The sequence below is a fragment of the Hyla sarda genome, chromosome 13, assembly GCF_029499605.1.
Source record: "Hyla sarda isolate aHylSar1 chromosome 13, aHylSar1.hap1, whole genome shotgun sequence".
NCBI lineage: Eukaryota > Metazoa > Chordata > Amphibia > Anura > Hylidae > Hyla > Hyla sarda.
The window spans coordinates 7,408,950-7,436,183 of record NC_079201.1 but is presented as its reverse complement, the minus strand read 5'-3'; the positions used below and the strand labels follow the sequence as shown (position 1 = coordinate 7,436,183).

Genomic DNA, 27,234 nt, shown 5'->3' with positions numbered 1-27,234 from the left:
CACATAATACATATACAAATGCCGGTGTGTGGCGGCTCACCGCTATGAATGACAAGTAAAGCAGTGCAGGGAGCGGAGGCTCGCACTGCTGCTGCCAATAGCTTACTTGTCATTCATAGCGGTGAGCCGGCATTTGTATATGTATGCTGTGAGGGTCAGTCATATATCCATATGTCTGACCCCCACAGCATGATATGCAGCTGCTGCCCGCTATGAATGACAAACTCTTAGCAGCGAGAGCGGGCAGCAGCCCTCCGCTCCCCCGCTAATAGAGTTTTCATTCATTGGCAGCCAGGGGAGGGAGAAGATGAAGATTAATATGCGCAGCTTGGGGGAGGCAGTATATATATATATATATATATAAATATGCGCAGCGGGGGTCAGTATGTGCGCAGCAGGGGTCAGTATAGATATATAATAGCGCTGGGAGGGCAGTACATTTATTCAAGCGCAGCGGCCACTAAGTTTGATATAGCGCAGCAGGGGGAAATATATATAGAAACGCTGCAGGGGCCAGATATATACCCCCCCCCCAGCGATTCTATACATCTTTGCCCACTACAGCGCTTCTATATTAAAACCCTGCCAGGAATGAAAGTTTACTGTACATTGCAGGGGATCGGAACATGCCGCCCGCTCCCCTGCTTAATAACATCTGATCGGATCGGGTCTCAGAAGTGAGACCCGTTGCGATCAATCCCTCAGCCCCTGTACTACTACCCCCAACATAGAACAGACCCTGTTCCATGATGGGGGTAGTACAAGCACTAATGTAGTCAGAATTTGCAGAGACTTTTTTTCTGTCGCACAGAATACATTTTGTGCGACAGAAAAAACCCTGCGACAGAAAGAAAGGGAAATTGGGCGACAGATTAGTAAATCACAAGGAAAAAATAGACGAGTACACTGAAAAAAACCCTAACCGACACTCCAGTCTTTGTAAATGAGGGTCACTATGTACATAAAATACAACTCTCCCAGCCTGAGATGGGTGATAACAGAGTTTTGATTATGAGAGAAGATAGACTGCATGTTAAAAAGCTTAAGCGTGTCTGGGTGGTCCTGTACATTTGCATAGGAGGAAATATGCAATACTTACCACACAAAATAGGCTTAGATGCAGCAGTTCATCAGGCAGTATAACACGATCAGCAGACCGTATCACAAAAATGATTAGATATATCCGTTTAGCAGACAATGTCATGTGATTGTATTAGGTAAATCAGTTCAGAAGACAGTATAATTTACAATCATCTTAGATACAGCACAGTATCAAATGATAGGATTAAATACAGTAGCTGAGCACAGTATCACACATGTTAGGCTTAGATACAGTAGCTCAGCAGATGGTATCACACGATAGGCTTATATGCACTGATTCTGTAGACAGTTTTACACTCTAAGCTTAGATAATACAACAGCTCAGAACAGTATCACAGGATAGGATTAGTTACAGTAGCGCATCACACTATCAAAGGATACAGTATTTAACCCCTTAAGGACTCAGCCCATTTTGGCCTTAGGACTCAGACAATTAAATTTTTACGTTTTCATTTTTTCCTCCTCGCCTTCTAAAAATCATAACTCTTTTATATTTTCATCCACAGACTAGTATGAGGGCTTGTTTTTTGCGCGACCAGTTGTCCTTTGTAATGACATCACTCATTATATCATAAAATGTATGGCGCAACCAAAAAACACTATTTTTGTGGGGAAATTAAAACGAAAAACGCAATTTTGCTAATTTTGGAAGGTTTTGTTTTCACGCCGTACAATTTCTGGTAAAAATGACGTGTGTTCTTTATTCTGAGGGTCAATACGATTAAAATGATACCCATTATTATATACTTTTATATTATTGTTGCGCTTAAAAAAAATCACAAACTTTTTAACCAAATTAGTACGTTTATAATCCCTTTATTTTGATGACCTATAACTTTTTTATTTTTCCGTATAAGCGGCGGTATGGGGGCTCATTTTTTGCGCCATGATCTGTACTTTTTTTTGATACCACATTTGTATATAAAAAACTTTTAATACATTTTTTATAATTTTTTTTTTAATAAAATGTATTAAAAAAGTAGGAATTTTTGACTTTTTTATTTTTTTTTCGTTCACGCCGTTAACCGTACGGGATCATTAACATTTTATTTTAATAGTTCGGACATTTACGCACGCGGCGATACCAAATATGTCTATAAAAAATGTTTTTTACGTTTTTTGGGGGTAAAATAGGAAAAAACGGACGTTTTTCAATTTTTTTTTACTTTTACTTTTACATTTTTTTACATTTTTTTTTACACTTGAATAGTCCCCATAGGGGACTATTCATAGCAATACCATGATTGCTAATACTGATCTGTTCTATGTATAGGACATAGAACAGATCAGTATTATCGGTCATCTCCTGCTCTGGTCTGCTCGATCACAGACCAGAGCAGGAGACGCCGGGAGCCGCACGGAGGAAGGAGAGGGGACCTCCGTGCGGCGTTATGAATGATCGGATCCCCGCAGCAGCGCTGCGGGCGATCCGATCGTTCATTTTAATCGCGAACTGCCGCAGATGCCGGGATCTGTATTGATCCCGGCACCTGAGGGGTTAATGGCGGACGCCCGCGAGATCGCGGGTGTCGGCCATTGCCGGCTGGTCCCTGGCTGCGATCAGCAGCCGGGATCAGCCGCGCATGACACGGGCATCGCTCCGATGCCCGCGGTTATGCTTAGGACGTAAATGTACGTCCTGGTGCGTTAAGTACCACCTCACCAGGACGTACATTTACGTCCTGCGTCCTTAAGGGGTTAACGATACAGTAGCTCCACAGAGAGTATCACATATGTTGGTTTTAGATACAATGGCTCTGCCGACAGTATCACAGAATAGGATTAGATACAGTAGTTCAGCACAATATCACACATGATGGGATTATATACACATTTAACAAAGTTGTCAAATCCAAGTGTGCAGTTCTTAACTGATCCCATATTTGGATAAATATTAATGAAGAGATCTATAAGAAGCCATAAGGAGCTTGTGTGGAATTTACCTTGCGCCTAGGTGTTTCAGGTGTAAACTGTATGTGTCTCTTAGTGACAGAGCCTAGCAGCTTCTTGTGCGCTGTCACCTCCCTCTCTAGAGTTTGTCACCTGCACGAGAGCCTGAGACTGTTTCCTGCACAAGTCTCCAAGGTGTTCAGGGGAAGGGCCACGGGGCATATGTGAAGGGGCCCCAAACCCCTGTGCAGTGGCTTCTGATCTCTCGCTCTGCATCCGTGATTTAGTCTTATTAGCTAGGGGAAAGTTTTCTAGGAAGAGCCCTAGGATTGTAGCTGGATTAATGGAAAGACAAACAAAACAATGTTACCATGTCCCTTTGCAATTATATTTTATTCAGTTTAATCCGCAGCGCCATCTGGAGTTTACATGTGACATTACAGCCCACTTCATTAAAGTTAGGTTGCCTCTTCCGCTCTCTCTTTCTCTCTATAAAACTCAACGTATGTGTGTATATGTATGTTCCAGCATATCATCCGAGCGACTGGAGATATTACACTTGGTACTCATGTTTCTAATATATACCCCAAACCGGTTCCAAACCCCTTTGCAGCAGCCTTTGAACTCTCACGGTAGAGCTCTGCATCCATTACCTAGTCTTATTAGGAAGGGGAAAGTTTTCTTGGAAATTTTCCTGACACAAGTCTAGGATTGTAGCTTGATTAATGAAAAGACAAACAAAACTTTACCAAACATATAAGCAATTGATATCTAACCTCCTATGATACACACTTAAAAATAGCAGAGGCTCTGGTGGAACTAACAAGGAACCTATTATCAGACAGAGTAGCCATAAATATTGGGGAGGGGGGCTGCTGGCTAACATTCCCACTGAAGAGCCCCTGAACTACCCTGGGTGGAGTTAAAAACTGCTTTCACTGTATGTAACAGTGGCCATGTAGCTTGTAGCTGGTCACATGAAAAATACAGCATGCATCTTACATCCCCTGGCCCTATCTTATATAAAGGATAGCCTTATGCCTATCCTATGCATGCTTAAACTCTTAGACAATTTTTGCCCCTACCACTTCTGCAGAAATGCTATACCATGCATCCACTACTCTCTCAGAAAAGTAATACTTTCTGATATTACTTTTAAACCTTTTCCCAGTTTCTATCGTTTATAACTCTCCCTATACATCCAAGCATTCTGGTAGCATTCCTGCTGCCCTATGACATTGTCTGCCTACCTTTAAGTCTTCTTAAATAACGACCCCCAAATCCCTTTCCTCAGATACTGAGGTTAGGACTGTATCACATACGGTATTCTACTCAGCCTTAGGTAAGGTAGGCTGAAATCCAACCACCACTGAACAAGACCCAGAAGACTCGGCCAACACATATCTGTCTTGGCCAAGCTTAGGCAGCTGCCTTATGGTAGCACAGGCTCTGGTTATAGTCATGATACAATTAACTATATAGTATAACATATAATTAGCTATTATCATCTGAAACCTAAATTTGTAGATAAGAAAACCAGTCACAGGGATGCCATACATTTGTTTTAGTTAGATTTTAATTTTATCATTTCATAATTCTTTTAAATTAAGGTTATAATTACAGAGAGATAACATGTACAACACAGCAAAAAAAATTACAAATTATACAGTATATACAAACAAAACATATTTGCTAATGCAAAACTGTCAAGACAGAGCCTTCTATATTGGTAAAAGCTTGCAGGTATTCCAAAACTGATAAAGAAATTACATGCTCAAATGAACAGGTTTTTTTTTAGATATAGAGGACAATATTATATTGGGTATATTCTTACACATAGGAGGCAGTATGACGATAGATATATCATAGGAGGCAGGGAGTATTATAGTAGTTATATTCTTGTACATAGGGGGCAGTATTATAGTAGTTTTATTCTTGTATATAGGAGCAGTATTATAGTAGTTATATTCTTGTATATAGGAGCAGTATTATAGTAGTTATATTCTTGTATATAGGAGGCAGTATTATAGTAGTTATATTCTTGTATATAGGGGACAGTATTATAGTAGTTATATTCTTGTATATAGGAGCAGTATTATAGTAGTTATATTCTTGTATATAGGAGCAGTATTATAGTAGTTATATTCTTGTATATAGGAGCAGTATTATAGTAGTTATATTCTTGTATATAGGAGCAGTATTATAATAGTTATACAGTGATCCCTCAAGTTACATTGGCCTCAACATACAATAGTTTCAACATACCATGGTCTTTTCTGGGCCATTGTAACTTGAAACCAGACTCCACATACAATGCTACGGACAGTCCAGATCTGCGAAACATGTCAATGGCTAGAAGAACTGACCAATCAGAATGGGCATTTCACTGGTAAAACATCTGTATTCCTGAAGTGCATGCACTGACTGGTGTCTGTCGGCGCCTTCCTACAGTACAGGGAGGTATTACATCTTCTGTACTACTCTTTACCTGTGCCATAGTTAGATGCTCTTTTGGACGACACCAGGTGAGGGCAGCTCCATTTTACTTTTTTTGGGACACTGTGTGTACTGTACAGGACCCTCAAGAAGCTCCTGTCCTCTACATAGACAGTCATTTACAGATTCCAGCAGCTCTATCTTACTTTTATATATAAGGACTTGCTTTATCTCTATGTTATCTACTTTAATACTCACTTTTTCCTATTTTTGGAGGACATTTTGGGGACTTCAGAATCAATTACCAGTTTTCAATATGAGTTATGGTCTCAACATACAATGGTTTCAACATACAATGGTCGTCCTGGAACCAATTAATATCGTAACTTGGGGGACCAATGTATTCTTGTACATAGGGGCAGTATTATAATAGTTATATTCTTGTACATAGGGCGCAGTAATATAGTACTTATATTCTTTTATTCCTGCAGTGAAGCATGAGGGTGGCAGCATCATGCTGTGGAGTTGCCTTTTATTTTTAGGGACTGAAACATTGGTAGAGGAATGAAGGGGAGGTGGATGACAGAATGCAGGGCATTTTGTGGAAAAAGCTGTTTCAGTCTGCTAGAGATGGGAGACTGGGATGGAATGGAGTTTCACAGGGACAATGATATTAAATGTACTGCTAAACTACTCTAGAATTGGGAGAGGGGATTATTGAAGTGTTTTGAAAAGGCACAGATAAAGCTCTACAACTAATTGAGAATCTGCTGGACACCACCGCAACCCATCTAACTTGAAGGAGTTGGAGCAGTTTTCATGGAAAAATCCACACACTTGTAATTACACCAGTGTGTTAATTTTCAAGGGGTGAATACTTAAGCATATTAAAGTTCTGTACTTTTTTTTTTTTGTGTTAATTTATTTTTTTGTGGTGGTTCAGGCACTTTTGCAAGGCACTGTGTGTAAACCAAAATGGTAGCAGTAAAACTGCTTTACTACATCTACCATTTATAGAACTGGTGCCTAATAAATATGATGAATAATTTTACAATTTAGTGTGTGATAATGTTGCCTGTGGCTTAAGTGTTAAAGGAGTAGTCCAGTGGTGATTCAGTGGTGAGCAACTTATCCCCTATCCTAAGGATAGGGGATAAGTTGCAGTTCGCGGGGGGTCCGACCGCTAGGGGCCCCCTGCGATCTCCTGTACGGAGCCCCGACAGCCCACGGGAAGGGGGCGTGTCGACCTCCGCACGAGGCGGTGGCCGACACGCCCCCTCAATACAACTCTATGGCAGAGCCGAAGCGCTGCGTTCGGCAATCTCCGGCTCTGCCATAGAGATGTATTGAGGGGGCGTGTCGGCCGCCGCCTCGTGCGGGGGTCGACACCCGCTATCTCGGCGGAGAGCCGGGGCCCCGTACAGAGAGGTCGCAGGGGGCCCCAGCGGTCGGACCCCCCGCGATCTCAAACTTATCCCCTATCCTTAGGATAGGGGATAAGTTTTTCACCACTGGACTACCCCTTTAATGGTTGAATTGTGATATGATTCAATGTACAGTACAACTTACAAAAATGTCAGCTCACTGTCATAAAGTGAAGTTTACAGGAGACATGTAATACGTTTGTCGGAAGGACAGACAACAGTAACTTGAGCTTATCCCTGATGCAAATAGCTGATGAATAGTGAAAAGAGCGCCACCTCTCAAACAATAAAATCCAAAAATTACCTAAAAACGCTGTTGAAATTCCGACGTGTTTTGAACTACACTGTTTTTAATCAGGGCATACTGTATACTTTTATATTTTTTTATTTTTTTTACAGCCCCTTTTCCATAGACTTTACATAATACATTATAAGATTTATAAAAGATAAAATAAAAAAAGCTGCTTTTTATACCTATTTTACAGCCATTTTTTTTTTTTTTAGAATCAACATTATACAGTATTTACAGAGACAGTGAACTTTAAAAGGGTACTCCGGTGGAATTTTTATTTTTTTTAAAGAACTGGTCCCAGAAAGTTATACAGATTTGTAAATTACTTCTATTAAAATTTTGTTTATCCTTCAGTACTTATCAGCTGCTGTATACTACAGAAGAAGTTCTTTTCTTTTCAAATTTATTTTCTGTCTGACCACAGTGCTCTCTGCTGACACCTCTGTCCATGTCATGAACTGGCCAGAGCAGGAGCAAATCCTCATAGCAAGCCTATCCTTCTCTGGACAGTTCCTAACATGAACAGAGGTGTAAGCAGAGAGCACTGTGGTCAGACATAAAAGAAAGAAAAAAAAGAACTTCCTCTGCATTATACAGCAGCTGATAAGGACTGAAAGGATTAAAGGGGTTCTCCACCATAAGGGGATTTTAGTACGTACCTGGCAGACAGTAATGGATCTGCGCTTGTCTTGGGGCTAAATGGCTATGTCATGAGATTACCATAACACTGTGGCTAGCTTTTTGTGAACTGGTATTTCCTGTTTTACTTTTCTAATTTTTTACTACAAATCCCATAATTCCATTTTCCTCCCTCCCACACATCAGCCCCCCCCACCCATTGAAACACCCAATCAGGGTGCCTACAGCTGTTGCATTAGTTGCAGACTGATCACTCCACCCATTGAAGCAGACAGGCTCCCTGTCATCAGCTGACTAGTGAGTCAGGTCTCTGCCGCATTGCAAGCTGGTAAAAATCTGAGACAACAGTCATTTTGTCTGCTGATAAAAATAAATATTGGGGTGAAAATCACAAATGAATTGTGAGAAAACCATCACACACAGGTACAGACACTATATTATGAACTACACTAAGTTTACAGCCCCTGTAGCATAGTCAAATGAAAAAAAAATCCTGGAATACCCCTTTTAAGATTTTTAAATAGAAGTGATTTACAAATCTGTTTTAACTTTCTGGCACCATTTGATTTAAAAAAAAAAAAAAAAAAATATTAATTCCACCGGAGTACCCCTTAAGATAATAAAATAGTGCAAACAAAAAAGACTGGTTCCCGACAGCGACCAATCACATGACTTATTTTTATGTTGAAAGGTGTTGAATGGTGGAATCTGATTGGTTACCATGTGTAACATCTTCATACATAGCTTCAGCTTTAAATGACAGACAAAATTCTAATGACCACAGCAAGACAAGTTTCTTTTTGGTGATCCAATTCTTATTCATGGAAGTTGACAGACTCATCCAACAGCTATAAGTATATGGAGCCATTCTGTTAAACCATATTTCCACCAATGCTGGTAATACAGAGATCCAGAAACCTGTATCCAAAGTAATTGCATATGTCAATTTCTATTCATTTTCAGTTTCTGGCAAAGAAGCAGATTTGTCCTCAGGTCCACACCATGCCATGGAACTACTCTGGTATAGTGTGGTACAATTTGCAATCTATAGGACATCTGTAGGCAAGGTGTTCTTGCAGAACTGTTGCTTGTACCGTAAGAAAGGATTCCACTTATGTAGATCAATTTACAAAAAAAAAAAAAAGTTTTAAACATTGCTGATTTGAAGGATAGAGAAGAATAGTCTTTGTATCTTCCATCTAGAGCTGAGCACCACTGAATGTTGCTACTGGCAAACACAGAAGGGAGCAGAATTGGTCCTGAGAGTTGTGTGACCAGTGAGGCCTGTAGATGTGGCTTAAGTCTCTGATATCAGGCTTGTAGCATGGAGAAACCTCGCACCTGTTGCAAAAGGGAACATACTTATCATAACTGCTTTATTTTAGGGAAATTTACTACACAGAATATTATACTATAGATGCTTTGCTGTACAGAACATCGTTTATCTTTTCCCCTCACACAAAATCCAGTTTGTAGAGTTAGTTTACAAAGGGATTGTCGTAATGATTATACCATTATGAACAAATTATTGGTATACAATATAAGTGACCTACATAAATGCCTTTAGTGTTAAAGGGGTACTTTGGCCTTAAGACATCTTATCCCCTATCCAAAGGAAAGGGGATAAGATGCCTGATCGCGTAAGTCCCGTCACTGGGGACTCCCTGCAATCTTTTATGCAGCATCCCGCTATCATCAGCCTCCAGAGCGAACATCGCTCCGGGTCTGATGAATCACGGTCATGGGGCCGGAGTATCGTGACATCATGGCTCCGCCCCCCGTGGGACGTCATGTTCTGCCCCCTCTTATGGGAGGGGGCGTGACAGCCTCCACGCCTCCTCCCATATGTTTACATTGAGGGGACGGAGCATCACGCCACACTGGGGGGGGCAGTGATCGTGATTCATCAGACCCAGAGGGGATAAGATGTCTTAGGGCCAGAGTACCCCTTTAAAAGCTTAAGAAATCTAGAATAAATAGACAGAGCTCCTCATAGGGCAAGTAACTTTTTTTAATAAGAAAAATGCAGGTATATGAGCCACAGTGGTAACGGTAATCTGCTCACCTGGCCCAGTGTAACAGACACACCTACATATGCGCATGAAGTGCACTCCGTCTGAACAGCATACATAGGATGATGAATTAGGAAAAAAATGGATACCTGGCGTGATCCATCAAAATAATGGGGAGAGTAGTTTCCATAGAAGACTTTATTGGCCAATCATAAGACGTTTCCGGGGAAAGGGAGCCCCTTCATCAGATGATCTGGCGTGATAACTAAAAGTGAGATCGGGGCCACCTTATATACATATGAAAATAGCGCCATACATAACAGGCCACACCCATTGGGCATGGAGTGGTATTACATTATATCCTATGATGACAGTAAACAACATCATCTACGGTGCATGGAGTAATAAAAAAAGAACAATGACAGAAATAAAAAATAATTAATAAACATTAATGTTACAATGTCATACCTATAGATAGTCTCATGAAAGCTGTGTGTGTCTCCATGCGGATAGAAAAAAAAGTGGCGTGTGTGCCACGTGGAGAGACGGAGAGAATCGCGGGGAGAGATAGCGCTAGTGGGACCGGTGCGGGCTGCGAATGCGCCAACAAGGAAAAATACTAATAATGACGAGCTGATGCAAGCTGCACATGCGCCAAACGAAAAAGATACTAATGATGACTAATGACCAGAAACAAAGTAACACCGTTAATGCCAAAGATGATAATAAATAGAGAAAGAGGGGCACGGACATTAAAGCTATTAGGTAGCTATTATCCAGATATCAGGCACATTCAATGAGTAAATAAAGGAAGGTATAATATACACTGCTCAAAAAAATTAAGGGAACACTAAGATAACACATCCTAGATCGGAATGAATGGAACTAATCGTATGAAATACTTTCGTCTTTACATAGTTGAATATGCTGACAAAAAATCACAAAAATTACCAATGGAAATCACATTTATCAACCCATGGAGGTCTGGATATGGAGTCACACTCGAAATCAAAGTGGAAAACCGCACCACAGGCTGATCCAACTTTGATGTAATGTCCTTAAAACAAGTCAAAATGAGGCTCAGCAGTGTGTTTGGCCTCCACGTGCTTGTATGACCTCCCTACAATGCCGGGGCATACTCCTGATGAGATAGTGGATGGTCTCCTGAGGGATGTTGTTGGTAAAATAATATTTGAATATCTATATTTCCAGTATTGTTATATATCTTATATATTGTCTAACTAAAGATGGAGTTGGCCGTTTTTTTTCTAGTTTCATTTAACCCTTATCTTAGTTCTGGCCAGCTCCCAGTGATGATTGAAACTATCCAACTGACCTTGGTAGAATAAATAACCTTTTGTAGGATAATGAACCTTTTGCTACATTAAAGGGGTTGTGCGCTGCCCTGACTTTCGGAGCTCCACTCACAGCGTCCAGAAGTTCATTACTCCGAACGCTGTGTGCTGGCTTCCGTGTTCGCGGCCGCCGGGCGTGATGTCACGCCCGGCCCCTCGTGATGTCTCGCCCGCCCCCTCGTGGCGCCCCCTTCCCATAGACTTTCGTTGAGGGGGCAGGCGAGATGTCACGAGGGGCTGGGCGTGACGTCATGCCCGGCGGCCGCGAACACGGAAGCCCGCACACAGCGTTCGGAGTAATGAACTTCCGGATGCTGTGAGCGGAACTCCGAAAGTCAGGGCAGCGCACAACCCCTTTAAGAAACAGTAAAAGGGACACTGTGATTGATAATATAGTCATACACCATGAGCCACCAGTGTTCCTTAGCCAATCAGCTCACACTCAGAGTGTTGCCACTCTAAGTGTGAGCTGATTGGCTAAGGAGGGCTGTAATCAAATTTTGGGTATGATGTCCCAGATGTGCTCAATCGGATTCAGGTCTGGGGAACGGGCGGGCCAGTCCATAGCATCAATGCCTTCCTCTTGAAGGAACTGCTGACACTCCAGCCACATGAGGTCTAGCATTGTCTTGCATTAGGAGGAACCCAGGGCCAACCGCACCAACATATGGTCTCACAAGGGGTCTGAGGATCTCATCTTGGTACCTAATGGCAGTCAGGCTACCTCTGGCAAGCACATGGAAGGCTGTGCGGCCCCCCAAAGAAATGCCACCCCACACCATTACTAACCCACCGCCGAATCGGTCATGCTGGAGGATGTTGCAGGCAACAGAATGTTCTCCACGGCATCTCCAGACTCGCATGTGCTCAGTGTGAACCTGCTTTTAGCTGTGAAGAGCACTGGGAGCCAGTGGCGAATTTAACAATCTTGGTGTTTTCTGGCAAACGCCAAACGCCCTGCATGGTGTCGGGCTGTAAACACAACCCCCACCTGTGGATGTCGGGCCTTCATACCACCCTCATGGAGTCTGTTTCTGACCATTTGAGTGGACACATGCACATTTGTGTCCTGCTGGAGGTCATTTTGCAGGGCTCTGGCAGTGCTCCTTCTGCTCCTCCTTGCAAAAAGGCAGCGGTCTTGCTGCTGGGTTGTTGCCCTCCTACGGCCTTCTTCACGTCTCCTGATGTACTGGCCTGTCTCCTGGTAGCGCCTCCATGCTCTGGACACTACGCTGACAGACACAGCAAACCTTCTTGCCACAGGTCGCATTGATGTGCCATATTGGATGAGCTGTACTACCTGAGCCACTTGTGTGGGTTGTAGACTCCGTCTCATGCTACCACTAGAGTGAAAACACAGCCAGCATTCAAAAGTGACCAAAACATCAGCCAGGAAGCATAGGAACTGAGAAGTGGTCTGTGGTCACCCCCTGCAGAACCACTCCTTTATTGAGGGTGCCTTGCTAATTGCCTATAATTTCCACCTGTTGTCTGTTCTGTTTGCACAATAGCATGTGAAATTGATTGTCTATCATTGTTGCCTCCCAAAATGTGTAACCAAATTTCTCTTGAGTAAGGAAACACCTCATATGTGGACGTAAAGTGCTCTGTAGGTTCACTAGAGGGCTCAGAAGCGAAGGAGCAACAATAGGATTTTGGAGAGAGAATTTTGCTGAAATGGTTTTTGGGGGGCATGTCACATTTAGAAAGCCCCTATGGTGCCATAACAGCAAAAAAAAAAAAAAAACTATTTTGGAAACTACTCCCCTCATGGCACATAACAAGTGGTACAGTGAGCCTTAACCTCCTGAGCGGTATTCCCGAGCGAGACTCGGGGTTAATTTTCCCTGCCAGGATCGGTAACACCGAGTCACGCTCGGGGTAGAATTGCAGAGTTCCCGGCCGGGCTGCACGATATATCGCAAAAGCAATGCGATATAGCGATGCGGCGCCCCGGGAAAACATGCGATTATCTGCTCTGGTCGGCTCCCGTTGCGGGGGCCGGCCAGAGCAGGTAAAGAAAAATACTAAAAGTCAGTGTTTCCCTACCAGGGGGCCTCCAGCTGTTCCAAAACTACAACTCTCAGCATGCCCGAACAGCCAAAGGCTGTCCGGGCATGCTGGGAGTAGTAGTTTCACAACAGCTGGAGGCCCCCTGGTAGAAAAACACTCAGCTAAGTGTAAAAGGAAGAAGTAGTAAAATAAAAAAACCTTTTGCTCACCTAGTCCCGGTCCCTGAAGATGTCGTTCCCCTCCGTGCGGTCCGGGGTGTCCTCTCTTCACTATTCATCTTCTAGGACCTTTCACTTTTCAGCCAATCACAGGCCGCAGTGGTGTAAAGCCTGTGATTGGCTGAAGGGGAAAGGGCTTGTTCTGCAGCAAATACACTAGGTTTGAAATCTGCCGGCAAACCTAGTGTATTTGCTGCAGGACAAGGTGACAAGGGGGGGGGGGGGGGGGGAGAATGTGACAAAGGGGGGAATGTGACAAAGGGGGGAATGTGACAAAGGGGGGAATGTGACTGGGGGGGAATGTGACAAGGGGGGAATGTGACAAGGGGGGAATGTGACAAGGGGGGGAATGTGACAAGGGGGGGAATGTGACAAGGGGGGGGATGTGACTGGGGGGGATGTGACGGGGGGATGTGACGGGGGGAGGGGAATGTGACATGAAGGGGGGATGTGACAAGGGGGGGGGGATGTGACAGGGGGAGGGGAATGTAACATGAAGGGGGAGAATGTGACAAGGGGGGGAATGTGACAAGGAGGGGGGAGAATGTGACAAGGAGGGGGGAGAATGTGACAAGGAGGGGGGAGAATGTGATGGGGGATGTGACAAGGGAGAGGGGAATGTGACGGGGGATGTGACAAGGGAGAGGGGAATGTGACGGGGGATGTGACAAGGGAGAGGGGAATGTGACGGGGGAGATGTGAAATGGGCGGAGGGAGATGTGAAATTCAGTTAAAAAAAATTGTACCGCTTTTGGTACACATTTCCAGACAGAATCATACCGCCAGGGAGGTTAACACCCCACAGGTGTTTGACGACTTTTCGTTTAAGTCGGATGTGTAAATGAAATGTAAATTTTTTTTTTCAATAAAATGCATTTTTCCCCCCAAACTTTTAATTTTTACAGGTAATAGGAGAAAATGCCCCCCAAAATTAGTGACCCCATTTCTTCTGAGTATTGAAATACCCCATGTGTGTACGTAAAATGCTCTGGGGGTTCACTACAATGCTACGAAGAGAAGGAGCCACATTTGGCTTTTTGAAAGCAAATTTTGCTGAAATAGTTTTTACGGGGCATGTCGTATTTAGGGAGCCCCCTATGGTGCCAGTACAGAAAAAAAAGCCCCACATGGCACACTATTTAGGAAACAACAACCCTCAAGGAACGTAACAAGGGGTACAGTGAGCCTTTACACCCCACAGGTGTTTGACAAAAAAACATTTCACTAAAATGCTGGTGTTACCCCAAATTTTTAATTTTCACAATAGGTAATAGGAGAAAAATTTTAAACCCCATTTCTTCTGAGTATGGAAATATCCCATATGTGGATGTAAAGTGCTCTGCGGGCGAACTACAATACTCAGAAGAGAAGGAGCGCCATTGGGCTTTTGGAGAGAGAATTCGTTTGGAATGGAAGTTGGGGGCCATGTGTGTTTACAAAGCCCCCATGATACCAGAATAATGGACCCCCCCCCCCACATGTTACCCTATTTCGGAGACTACACCCCTCATGGAATGTTATAAGGGGTGCAGTAAGCATTTACACACCACTGGCATTTGACAGATCTTTTATTCTTCATTTTCACGGACCACTGTTCAAAAAATCTGTCAGACACCAGTGGGGTGTAAATGCTCACTGCACCTCTTGTTACATTCCTTGGGGGGTGTAGTTTCCAAATTGGGGTCACGTGTGTGTGTGTGTGTGTGTGAGTGGGTCCACTATTCTGGCACTATGAGGGCTTTCTAAACACACATGGCCTTCAATTCCAGACACATTCTCTCTTCAAAAGCCCAATGGCGCTCCTTCTCTTTTGAGCCCTGTAGTGCGCCAGCAGAGCACCCCTTTCATCCACACATGGGGTATTTATATACTCAGAAGAAATTGTGTTACAAATTATGGGGCGGGAGGGGTTGGGGCTTTTTTCCTATTACTCTTTGTGAAAATAAAAAATTTGGGATAACACCAACATTTTATTGAAAAAATAAAAACTTTTCATTTTTACGTCCAACTTAAACGAAAATTCTTAAAACACCTGTGGGGTGTTAAGGTTCACTATACCTCTTGTTATGTTCAGTGAGCGATGTAGTTTCCAAAATGTGGTCACATGTGGGTGCTTTTTTATTTGCGTTTATGTCAGAACCGCTGTAATGATCAGCCACCCCTGTGCAAATCACCTCAAATGTACATGGTGCTCTCACTCCTGAGCCTTGTGCGCCCGCAGAGCATTTTACGTCCACATTTTACACCCAAATGCGCATGGCGCTCTTTTACTTCGGAGCCCTGTCGTATTTCAAGGCAACAGTTTAGGGCCACAGATGGGGTATTTCCATACTCCATATTTCCATACAGAAATTGTGTTCCAAATTTTTTGGGTCTTTTTTCATTTTACCTCTTGTGAAAATGAAAAGTATGGGGCAACACCAGCATGTTAGTGTAAAAAATGTACTTGTTATACAATACTATGCTGGAGTGGACCCAAACTTTACCTTTTCATAAGGAGTAAAAGGAGGAAAAAGCCCCCCTAAAATGTGTTAGGCAATTTTTCCCGAGTACGGAAATATCCCATATGTGGCCCTAAACTGTTGCCTTGAAATACGACAGGGCTCCGAAGTGAGAGAGGCCGAAATTGGGGATTTGCATAGGGATAGACCCGGATGCAAGAATTACACTTGCCTCCGATACCAAAGTTACCCTACGGCATTGTTTCCCAAACAGGGTGCCTCCAGCTGTTGCAAAACTCCCATCATGCCTGGACAGTCAATGGCTGTCCGGCAATACTGGGAGTTGATGTTTTGCAACAGCTGGAGGCTCCGTTTTGGAAACAGTGCTGTACTAGACTTATTTTTATTTTATTTTTTTGGGGGGGGACTGTGTAGGGGTATGTGTATATGTAGTGTTTTACTTTTTATTTTGTGTAGGTGTAGTGTAGTGTTTTTAGGGTACATTCACACAGGCGGGGGTTCACAGCGAGTTTTCCGTTGGGAGTTTGAGATTCAGCAGGAAATTTGCTGCATCTCAAACTTGCAGCAAAATACTCGCTGTAAACCCCCGCCCATGTGAATGTACCCTGTAAACCTCCAGCTGTTGCAAAACTATAACTCCCAGTATGCCCTTTGGCTGTCCGTGCATGCTGGGGTTTGTAGTTATGCAACAGCTGGAGGCACACTGGTTGCAAAACACTTAGATTTTGTTAGTTAACTCAGTGTTTCCTAACCAGTGTGCCCCCAGCTGTTGCAAAACTACAACCCCCAGCATGTAGGTTCTATCAGTGCATGCTGGAAGTTGTAGTTTGCAACAGCTGGAGGCACACTGGTTGCGAACATGGTGGGGTCTCAGGATCCCCCCCCCCCCAGGGGTTTGCATGGGGTACCTGCTGAATGATTTCAGCAGGCATCCCGGTCCGGCCCCCGTCCGGTGAGTGGTCCGGACCTAAATTCTCACAGGCGTACAGGTACACCCTTGGTCCTTAAGTACCAGGACATCAGGGCGTACTTGTACACCCTTGGTCCGGGAATACAGATGACTATTAGTGGACAACGGAGAATATTGGCTGCTGGGGATAAAGGAACAAATAGGACAGATATGTAGAAAAATACATAGGGCATACAATCAAAAATAGAAGGTATAATAATTAGGGGGATATATATATTAGAGGAAGGATAAAATAATGATAACCTCATTAATCTATATGGAAATATAAAAGATATAATAAATTTTAAATATAAAAAATGACTGACATAAGAACAATGAAAATTATTACCATATGCGAGACATATGTGAGATATATATATACTGGAAATGCTTGTATCTAAAGGAGTGGAATATGGCAATAAAGTGTATGAATGCAGATGTCGAAATTAGCTGGAAAATGGGCAGCAAAGATGGGTAATAGAATGAGGATCATATACTCAGCGGATAATGTCAAGTGCTTCATTTAAACCTAAAGGATGTAAGCTGTTGATATTATAAGTCCAGTAGGATTCTCTCCACTGGAGTCTCTCAAACCTATTTTGGACATTACTCTGACTGTGTTCAGTTGCCTTGCCGGAAAATAGGGAAATATCATTATTGTGGGGTATTATAGCATCCCTTGATACACTATGATTCATGAAACCTCTTGAAACGTTGCATGGTTCTGCCAACAGGCATTCCAGCAAATAAATTACGAAAGTGGTAGAGCAATCAATCCTTCTCTTGATAGGGAGGTTTTGGTCCGTGACATTGCTGACAAAGCTCATCTTCCCATCCGATATACTTTGACAACATCTACAGACTTTGTTCCCACACCTAAAAATTGCTGGGGTTATGCCGGGTACGGCCTGTGGTGGCTCCTTATGCCAGGTACAGTGGATTGCGCCAGGTATCATTATTTGGCTCTGTATCCGATTCTCTTTCCGAACCTAAAATGGCGGCATACCACCATTTGACTCTGGTCGGCTCATTGAAATGAATTAGATACGGGCCGGGTCTGGCTGGGATACGGGAGCGCCCGGTTTTCACTCGCCCCAGCCGGATCCGGTTCCCGTACTGTAAAATCGTAGTTTGAACCCAGCCTTAAAAGGGCCTTGCTTTTATATTAAAACCCACAATACCCACAGTCTGCTAATCTAATACTGAACAGGATATTATGATCTACTGAAGACCCAAGGACTCACTTTATGACCCGCTGAAGTATTTTGCGTTCGTCTTGGTCCAAGCACAAAGGAAAAGTTCCTCCATTCTGTGCTATGATCTGAGCTTTGTCGACTTTTATTTCAGAAATGCTGATCTGCTGAAAAAATTTAAGTGAGTTAGTTTAGGTAGGACAACGTATGTAGTCACCAACAGATTTTTGGTTATAAGAGCTCAGGACAATAGTGCTTACCTAAATAAGGACATTTATTGAACAGGTTTATTTTTCTTTACCATAGTAGTAAGATTATATTGTTACGTGTAGGGGGCAGTATAATATATATATTATTGTTACGTTGGAGCAATATTATTGTAGTAGTTCTTGTATATAGGAAGCAGTTTTATAGAAGTTATATTCTTGTATATAGGAGGCAGTATTATAGTAGTTATATTCTTGTATATAGGAGGCAGTATTGTAGTAGTTATATTCTTGTATATAGAGGCAGTATTATAGTAGTTATATTCTTGTATATAGGAGCAGTATTATAGTAGTTATATTCTTGTATATAGGGGGCAGTATTATAGTAGTTATATTCTTGTATATAGAAGCAGTATTATAGTAGTTATATTCTTGTATATAGGAGCAGTATTATAGTAGTTATATTCTTGTATATAGGAGGCAGTATTATAGTAGTTATATTCTTGTATATAGGAGCGGTATTATAGTAGTTATATTCTTGTACATAGGAGCAGTATTATAGTAGATATAGGAGCAGTATTATAGTAGTTATATTGTATATAGGAGCAGTATTATAGTAGTTATATTCTTGTATATAGAGCAGTATTATAGTAGATATATTCTTTTATATAGGAGGCAGTATTATAGTAGTTATTTTCTTTTATATAGGAGGCAGTATCATAGCAGTTATATTCTTATATGTAGGAGGCTTTTATAATAGTTACATTTTTGTTCAGAGCAGGGTAGCTTAGATACGGTACATTACGCCAGTAGCTATACTGAATATAGTAAAACGCTCCTCCCAAGGTATTAAATATGTCTTCTGTTCTTCGTAGATCTTGTGAATGTCTAATTCAGTTTAGAAAAGTTAAATGAGCTGATAAACTTCAGAGAAACCATCTTGTCAGTGCAGTTCTTACCTGATTAAAACTCTTCTTAGTTTTGGAGTTCTGCCTTTTTACCACTTCCCTTACAGTAAGATTTAGACATTCCATCTTGGAATCTAAAAAAAAAAAAGTTAGACAAGTTTTAAACAATAGGAGTCACCTATGTGAAGAAAATTATATATAATAATTTATATATGTATAGAACCAGTCCTCAGGAGACAGTGTGAAAGGAAATAAGATGATGATGAGTAAGAAAGAAAGGGGGAAAAATAGAAAGGAAAAAAGGAAGAAAGAAAAAAGAGAGAAAAGAAGAAAAGGGAATAAAAGATGCAAAAGGATACAGATTGGAAGAGATGAATAATTTGTTCCTAATATAAATAGACCTGAATCAAGGATGGAAGCGTAGAACATATAGTACATGTTTAATAAAGTGATGCCTATCACATTTGTGCAGGGCCCTTGCACCAGATGCGATTGTACAATGATAAAAAATCTTAAAATGAATAATAAAAGCATATAATCAGCCTGTGATTAAAATATGGCGATGTCCATGTAACAATGGTAAATGTCTTTAAACAGTCTTAGAAAGAAGCCTGTATCCAAATGGTGATGCAAAGGACAAAGTTACCAGGTAATTATCAATGGTATTTGAAACTGGTTCAGAGATGATACATAGTGATAATTACCATGGTAACTTTGTCCTTTGCATCACCATTTGGATACAGGCTTCTTTCTACGACTGTTTAAAGACATTTACCATTGTTACATGGACATCGCCATATTTTAATCACAGGCTTGTTATATGCATTGGCTATTATTATATTCTACTAGGTGGCATTTTTCAAAACCTGCATGTGAATCTCCTAAAGTACTGTGATTCACTAGGGTGTTGATAAATAATTTTTTTCTCTTTTAATGTCCATCTTAATGGAGTTCAAGCTATACTTTATAATGTTAATCGCATCTAAAAATATTATCATTTTTAATTTTTTTTAGTTATTGAAAGAAACATTGTAAGGCACTTACCAAGTTCTTCGAACGTCTTGCATGCTTTTTTCAGGCTGACAGATGTACACACCTTTTCTCCATCACTCCATCGGCTCCGGCCACTTATGCTAGACTAAAAAATAAGGGGGACAATGTGATTGAACCTTCTATATGAGTTTTGCTGGTTTAACCTAAGGACACAGCCCAAGGGCCTAGCCAATTTCATTTTTGCTTTTTCGTTTTTTTTTCTCCATAACTCTTTTTTATTTTTCTAACCATAGACCCATATGAGGGCTTGTTTTCTGCACGACCAATTGTAATTTGGAATAACACCTTTCATTTTACTCTAAAATGTATTGTGCAACCAAAAAAAATATTATTTTGTTGGGAAATTGAAAAGAAAAACTGCAATTTTGCACAGTGCTTTTTATGGTAAAACTGGTAAAAATTTGTATGTTTAAAATGGCTCTATTCTGACCCCTGTAAGTTTCTCACTTTTCCATATACGGGGCTGTATGAGGGCTAATTTTTTCCTCCATGATCTTGGGATGTGATGTAACCAAAAAGCAGAAATTTTGAACTTTGGAGGCAGGTAAGGGGACCTCCAGCAGCAATCCTGACTGTTGGAACCCCCACGATTTCGCCACGGGTGATCTGTTCAGTCACCCGAAACAACGCTAGTGCAGCAGATGCCGTAATTGTATATCTTTTACGTATGGACTGGATAGAGTCTTCACTCCTCAGGGAGAAGCGGGTTAAAAGATTCTTCTTCACCCGGGCTAGATTCCTACCACTATTCCCTGCACATATCAGACAAAAGCTGAAGGAATTCTCTGGACTCACTACGTGGTAATTGGAGCGATCACGGTAATGGAGGCTTAACTTCCTCCACTATTCGGCTTTGGTAATCCCTCTACCCTCTTCGAGGTATTGTCCTACCGAACCCAACCCTTCTTTCCCCTGTTTCCCCACATTTGAATGTTATAATGTTCGTAAAATGTTCAATAAATACATATTTGAAAAATAAAGAAAAACTATATAAATTGGGTATCATTTTAATCACATTGACCTATAGAATAAAGATAATCAAGCATTTTTACTATAAAGTGTACTGTGTAAAATCCAAACCCCCCCCCCCACCCCCCCCCCAAAAAAAAGTTGCTAAATTGTGGTTGTCTCTTACATTTCCACCCACAAATAATAATTTTTGGTTTCACTGTATTTTATGTTAAAATAAAAGATGTCATTACAAAGTACAATTGGTCGTACAAAAAATAAGCTCTCACAATGGGTCTGTAATAAAATAGTTATCCCTCTTAAAATGAGAGGGGATACAAATTTTAATTGGCTGTGTCCTTAAGGCAAAAAATGGGCTGTATTGTTAGGAGGTTAAAGGGGGGACATGAAATGAGGGGGATATCACCATTAGCTTATTTGTTTATTATATCACTATCAGATACCGTAATCTTTACCTCTATAATCACAAAATGATATTTTCCCCAATTCGTGCAACTCTACTGCCTGCTAGACTACTTTGTCCATAATGAGCAAAGTAGTCAATTGGGTGGGCCTACTGAGTAATTGTGTGTATAAGTGTCCATGTATAGAACACTGTCAGATAGTTGTCAATCTCTCAGTAGTGCTGCCCACATGACTATTTAAGAGGGGAATTTTTTTTTTTCAAATCGACTGGTGCCAGAAAGTTAAGCAGATTTGTAAATTAGTTCTATTAAAAGATCTTAATCCTTCCAGTACTTAACAGCTGCTGTATACTACAGAGGAAGTTGTGTAGTTCTTTCCAGTCTGACCACAGTGCTCTCGGCTGACACCTCTGTCCATGTCATGAACTGTTCAGAGCAGGAGAGGTTTGCTATGCGGATTTGCTCCTACTCTGGACAGTTCCTAACACAGACAGAGGTGGCTGCAGAGAGCACTGTCATTAGACTGTAAAGAACAACTCAACTTCCGGTGGAGCATACAGCAGTACAGCAAGTGATAAGTACTGGAAGGATTAAGATTTTTTTTTTTAATAGAAGTAATTTACAAATCTGTTGATTTGTAACAAAAAAAATTAAATAAAAAAAGGAGTACTCCTTTAAGCCACAATGAGCAGAGATTTACATGAATTGATAATAAGTTCTCCTAGAACTTTTCCCACAAAACTATATAACCATCTGCACAGCTCCTCCAGCTCTATAACATGCTCCCTGCGGATTGGACAGCATTTTCTGTGTGACAGACTCCCTTTTAATTGATTGACCCTTCTATTGTAGAATAAAACAAATTTAAAACACACCTTGCTATAAACTATTTGTAGTGTAAAAGGGATTGCTTCTCGATCTCCATCAATACCAAGCCTCTTGCAGCCAGGACCTTAGAAAAAAAAAAAAAGGAATCACTATAAATCACCATGATAAAATTCTAAACCTCAGAAAGATTTTGGTTGGCCCTGATGCAGTACAGCAAATGGCAGAAAAGACTTATACATCTGGCTATATGGCAAAGGAAATTAATCGACAACAACCTTTATTAAAAAAGTTTTACCCTTTCATGTATGAATAGTTATTTAAATATAATTAGGCAATAATGAGAGCCACAGATACAAACCAGTACTGGTCATGTTGTTTTTATATACAGTAGCTTTTTTTATTATTTGAATCACTATTTTTTTTTTTCAATACTGTTTACCTGAAGCTTTAATGGCTCTTAGTGCTGCAGAATGCCCCATTTCCAAAGACTGTATAAAAACCTCTGTCTGTTTCCTGCCACCGTCAAATGTGATCTACAGCCAAAAGAAAAAACAGTGCATAGAGTATAAGAAGAGAGTATATTGTAGAGAATATAAATACCAACTTTTCAGCTGTAAATTCCTACCACTGGCTGGCCCTTTAGTGTGAATAGGTGAGATTTCTGATGTGTGCTGCTCGTAGATGTTTCATATTACAGCATAAACATATGAAGGAGATGTAAAGCGCCACCACATAACCATATCACTGTTGCATAGTACTAAAACTTAAATGGGCACTGTCATTAAAAGTTATTTTTAATATGTTGTAAATATGAGATTATAAAACAACTTTGTAATATATTTTATAAAAAAAAAAAAAGTATATTTATGTTTTATTTTACTGTAGACTTTTTGGCCACTAGGTGTCTCCCTTTCAGGTCCCGCCACATTTCCTGTCTCCTCACGCTGGGGTTTTGATGTCCGGCCAGCTTGACAGGAGACCAAACTCAGGAAATGCGGGGGACTTGATCTTAGCACATTGCTGGCTCTGCCCTGTCAATCATGCATGGAAGAGCAGGCGCTGTGTGCAGCAGCGTGGCAGGTCTACTCTGATCTCCCTCCTCTCAGTGTTACACATACAGAGAGGAGGGGATGGAGAAGCAACCTTCTGTGATTGGCTGCCTCTTCTTTGCTCCCTAGTGTGAGCGCAGCATAGAAGAGAGAAGACAGAAGTTCTACCGACGTTACACCTGCCTGGGAACTCCCCCTCCAACGTTCACTTTCCTAACAGAATTTCCCTTTGAAATTTCGGTACATCCTAGTCCCATTGCTGTCACTGAGATTTTCGCTGCACAGTGCACAAGATGGAATTTCCGCAGCAGAGCTTTCTGCTGTGGAAATTTTACCCTTACCCTCCATCAAGTGTATATAAGAAGTAAGCAAAGGATACAGACCTACAAATTATTACCAAGGATGCAGGACTATATTCATAACTAGAACACCCAAATGCATGGCCCCAAATGTAAGGTCTGCTAATTTTATCAATGTGTTCCCATAAAAACTCTCCATATGAAATATAAGTATTTTAAGATTGATTGCCAGTTTAGGCTTTATATACATAGTAATGTTTAGGGCTAATATAAACAGCTGTGCTGTGTTAAAGGAGATCTGCAGTGCTTATAACTCTTAAGTTATAGATCGCGCGGGGGTTTGAGCACTGGGGCCCCCCCGCGTTCTCCTGTACGGGGCCGTGGCAGTCTGCCGAAAGGACCCCGTCGTCCCCAGCAGAAAGCCTCGGAAGGCACACCCCCTCCATGTATCTCTATGGGATTCGTGCCAGCTGCCTCATCATGTGGGGACGGAACGCCCTTTTTCCTGTATATTGTCGTGGCCCCGTACAGGAGATCGCGGGGGGGCGATCTATACTTTATCCCCTATCCTTCGGATAGGGAACAAGTTCTGAGCACTACAGATGTCCTTTAAAGGGTACTCCGATGAAACACTTTTTTTTTTTTTTTTTTTTAAATCAACTGGTGCCAGAAAGTTAAACAGATTTGTAAATTACTTCTATTAAAAAAATCTTAATCCTTCCTGTACTTATTAGCTGCTGAATACTACAGCAGAAATTCTTTTCTTTTTGAAACACAACTGTCTGCTGACATCACGAGCACAGTGCTCTCTGCTGACATCTCTGTCCATTTTATGAACTGTCCAGAGCAGCATATGTTTGCTATGGGGATTTCCTTTTACCTTGGACAGTTCCTAAAATGGACAGAGATGTCAGCAGAGAGCACTGTGCTCGTGATGTCAGCAGACAGTTGTGTTTCAAAAAGAAAAGAATTTCCACTGTAGTATTCAGCAGCTAATAAGTACAGGAAGGATTAAGATTTTTTAACTTTCTGGCACCAGTTGATTTAAAAAAAAAAAAAGTTTTTCACCGGAGTACCCCTTTAAGATTTCTAATGACGTGCACTTCAAGATTAAAGGAAATGGTTTTATGACAATTTTATCATAAGTTTGTTACCAACAAAAGCACTTTATATGTCTGTTCTAAAGGTAACTATATTAAAGTTAAAAAAAATAATAATTTACTAAACTTACTTCTAAGTTATCAAAACGAAAGCACGGATCTACATGTGAGAAGGATGTTGGTGCATTACAGAAATGTTATAGGCTGTACAGTATAGTTACCTCAGCTTGGTACAACTGGAGAAGTAGAGACCGGTTAGCAAAACGACAGTAATAAAGCACCATGTCGGCAAGGATCGGCATCTTTTGGGTCTCTCCTGAGCCGTTTTCAGGTGTAGAGGACTGCAGGAGAATATAGAATAATACCACCTATAATTAATTTTATTGCATTTAATGCCTAGGTATATAAGTAACCCATGGGACTGCCAGACAATATAGTCTGTATCACTGCACAACCAATGACCGTGTGTATAGTGACAGCCTTGCTGAGTCTGCAAATATATTACCTGAGAGAGAACAGATGTGGGAAGATCCATCAAACCCAGGATGTTCCGCTTGTACCACACATCTAACATTCCGATGTAGTGAGAGATGTCATTAGTGCTTTCCTCTGTTCTTGTCACATCCTGAGGGGGACATTTAGATATAAGTTCACTAAAATAAGTGTATCAGATGCGATCTGTTTTGCCCTGTTTGTCCTCAGCAGGACATTAAGAGCTGAATTCACAAAATTGCCAATGAGCTCCTGTAATACACTACATATTGCTACAGTGCACTGGTGTTATTAAACCAAAGTACATAAGGTAGTAATTACCTCTGGGGTAGTCTTTCCTAACGGGCTTGGAGATTTCATGGGGGAGTCAGGGTTTGTCAGTGTTACGGTTTGGAGTAAACTATTTCTTCTCACTGGTATGTAGTACAGCTTCAGCTTGAAGAACCTTGTTAGCAACGGGCATTTACTTTCCTTTAACCTGAAAGAAAAGGAAACATTCATTGAATCATGTCGATGCCCATATAGATTTAATGCTATTCTGATTCACGAAATATACATAAAAAGTGCAGAAGATACCTTAGATTGCTATATGCTCGGGCTAACTTTCCAGAAATTCGATCAGAACCGAACACCACAACTCTCAGTGTTGAAGCTTTGGCGTCCTCATTGGTGCTCAGGAAAGGCCTTCTTTTCCAAGCCAGTTTTTGATTCTGCTGGATTTCCCAGATATGGACACCAAGAGCATGTTGGGGAAGTGACTTAGATCTTTTTGACCGTACTGGCACCCGTGTTACCTGGGGCGTACATAAACTACCTGCTCTTCTTAATGGTATATTATGCAAGTTAGACGTAGAACCTGTTATAGAATAGGTGGGAGAATTGCTCAACTCAGTCTTTGACTTGCCTTTAGATAGATGGTTCTTGGATCTAAACAGTTTACAAATCTTCTGAGTAAATTTCCGATTGACCTTTTCTTCTCGATAATCCATCCTTTCTGGTGTCTCCTGGGAACTGTCATCACTGTCCTCAATGTATCCACTATCTACGCAACTGGACAGGTTAGAGACAAATTGCATGGAGTGGTTAGAGATTTTGGCCATGTTGGCTTCCTCTTGGACGTTACTTGGTGTGCTCCAGTACACATATCTTCTAGAGTTACTAGAGAATACTGAATCTCTCTGGTTAGTTTCAGTATGAATTTCCTCTTCTACCTCTTCCAGTTCTTCTTCTTCTTCTTCTTCCTCCTCTTCACCGTCATCATAATTTTCCTCATTGACTTCGTATTCAGGAGGAAGACTGGTTGCCCTAGTGTCTTCTTCGTGTAATAGTATATTATGCAGAACATCTGCCAAAATAGGAATCAATGGGCAATTGATATCAGATAACATTGCAAGCTAGAAAATAAGACTTAAAGTGGTTCTCTAGTAATGTCACCTCTTGTTGTAATCTAATAAAACCATCTGCTCTTCATCTGAGGCATCCAATGTACAATGTGGAATATAGGATTACTTTCTAACATTTGGTCATGAATGGACATGGATAAGATACATTTATTCTAGAACCATGTGTTTATCTACCTGACTCTTTAGGGATCACTAATAAAGATTAAAATGCCTGTGGCACAAATAATAGTTATTAAATGCATAATAAATTATTTAAGATACATTAAACTGGCCCTGTCATAAAAAAATGTTTATGTGTCACAAGAGACATTTTGAAAACTTTGATCAGTCTCTGGGTGTTCAGACCCCCACGGATTGTTCAAATGCACAGGGAGAAGCTTGTGGTAATGCGCTTCACTCTCCCTCTCACCACCGGCCTTTTTCCGTCTCATTGCACGAGACAAGCTCCATATATTTATATTGTTGCACTTCTCATGCAGTGAGCAGATAGTGAAGCACACAACTGTGCACTTCTCCCCACTGGCTCAAAAATTGACCCT

The 27,234-nt window shown here is 41.3% G+C and overlaps 2 protein-coding genes across 7 annotated transcripts in view; one reads left to right on the top strand and one right to left on the bottom strand.

The window, feature by feature from the left end:
- NTN1 (netrin 1) overlaps positions 1-27,234 on the top strand; it is a 362,388-nt gene that overhangs the window by 78,889 nt on the left and 256,265 nt on the right. The window lies entirely within an intron of this gene.
- PIK3R5 (phosphoinositide-3-kinase regulatory subunit 5) overlaps positions 6,946-27,234 on the bottom strand; it is a 107,030-nt gene continuing 86,741 nt past the window's right edge. Inside the window, exons 10-19 of one of the 2 annotated variants that reach the window (XM_056549671.1) lie at positions 25,869-26,637; positions 25,614-25,770; positions 25,306-25,425; positions 25,022-25,141; positions 22,792-22,885; positions 22,400-22,476; positions 20,143-20,236; positions 19,150-19,232; positions 18,036-18,151; positions 6,946-9,123 (exon numbers count right to left, since the gene is read on the bottom strand). In XM_056549671.1, the coding sequence (XP_056405646.1) occupies positions 8,982-9,123; positions 18,036-18,151; positions 19,150-19,232; positions 20,143-20,236; positions 22,400-22,476; positions 22,792-22,885; positions 25,022-25,141; positions 25,306-25,425; positions 25,614-25,770; positions 25,869-26,637 (1,772 nt within the window). In that variant the 3' untranslated portion in view covers positions 6,946-8,981. The remainder of the gene's footprint in view (positions 9,124-18,035; positions 18,152-19,149; positions 19,233-20,142; positions 20,237-22,399; positions 22,477-22,791; positions 22,886-25,021; positions 25,142-25,305; positions 25,426-25,613; positions 25,771-25,868; positions 26,638-27,234) is intronic. The other variant, XM_056549672.1, reaches the window with a different exon arrangement.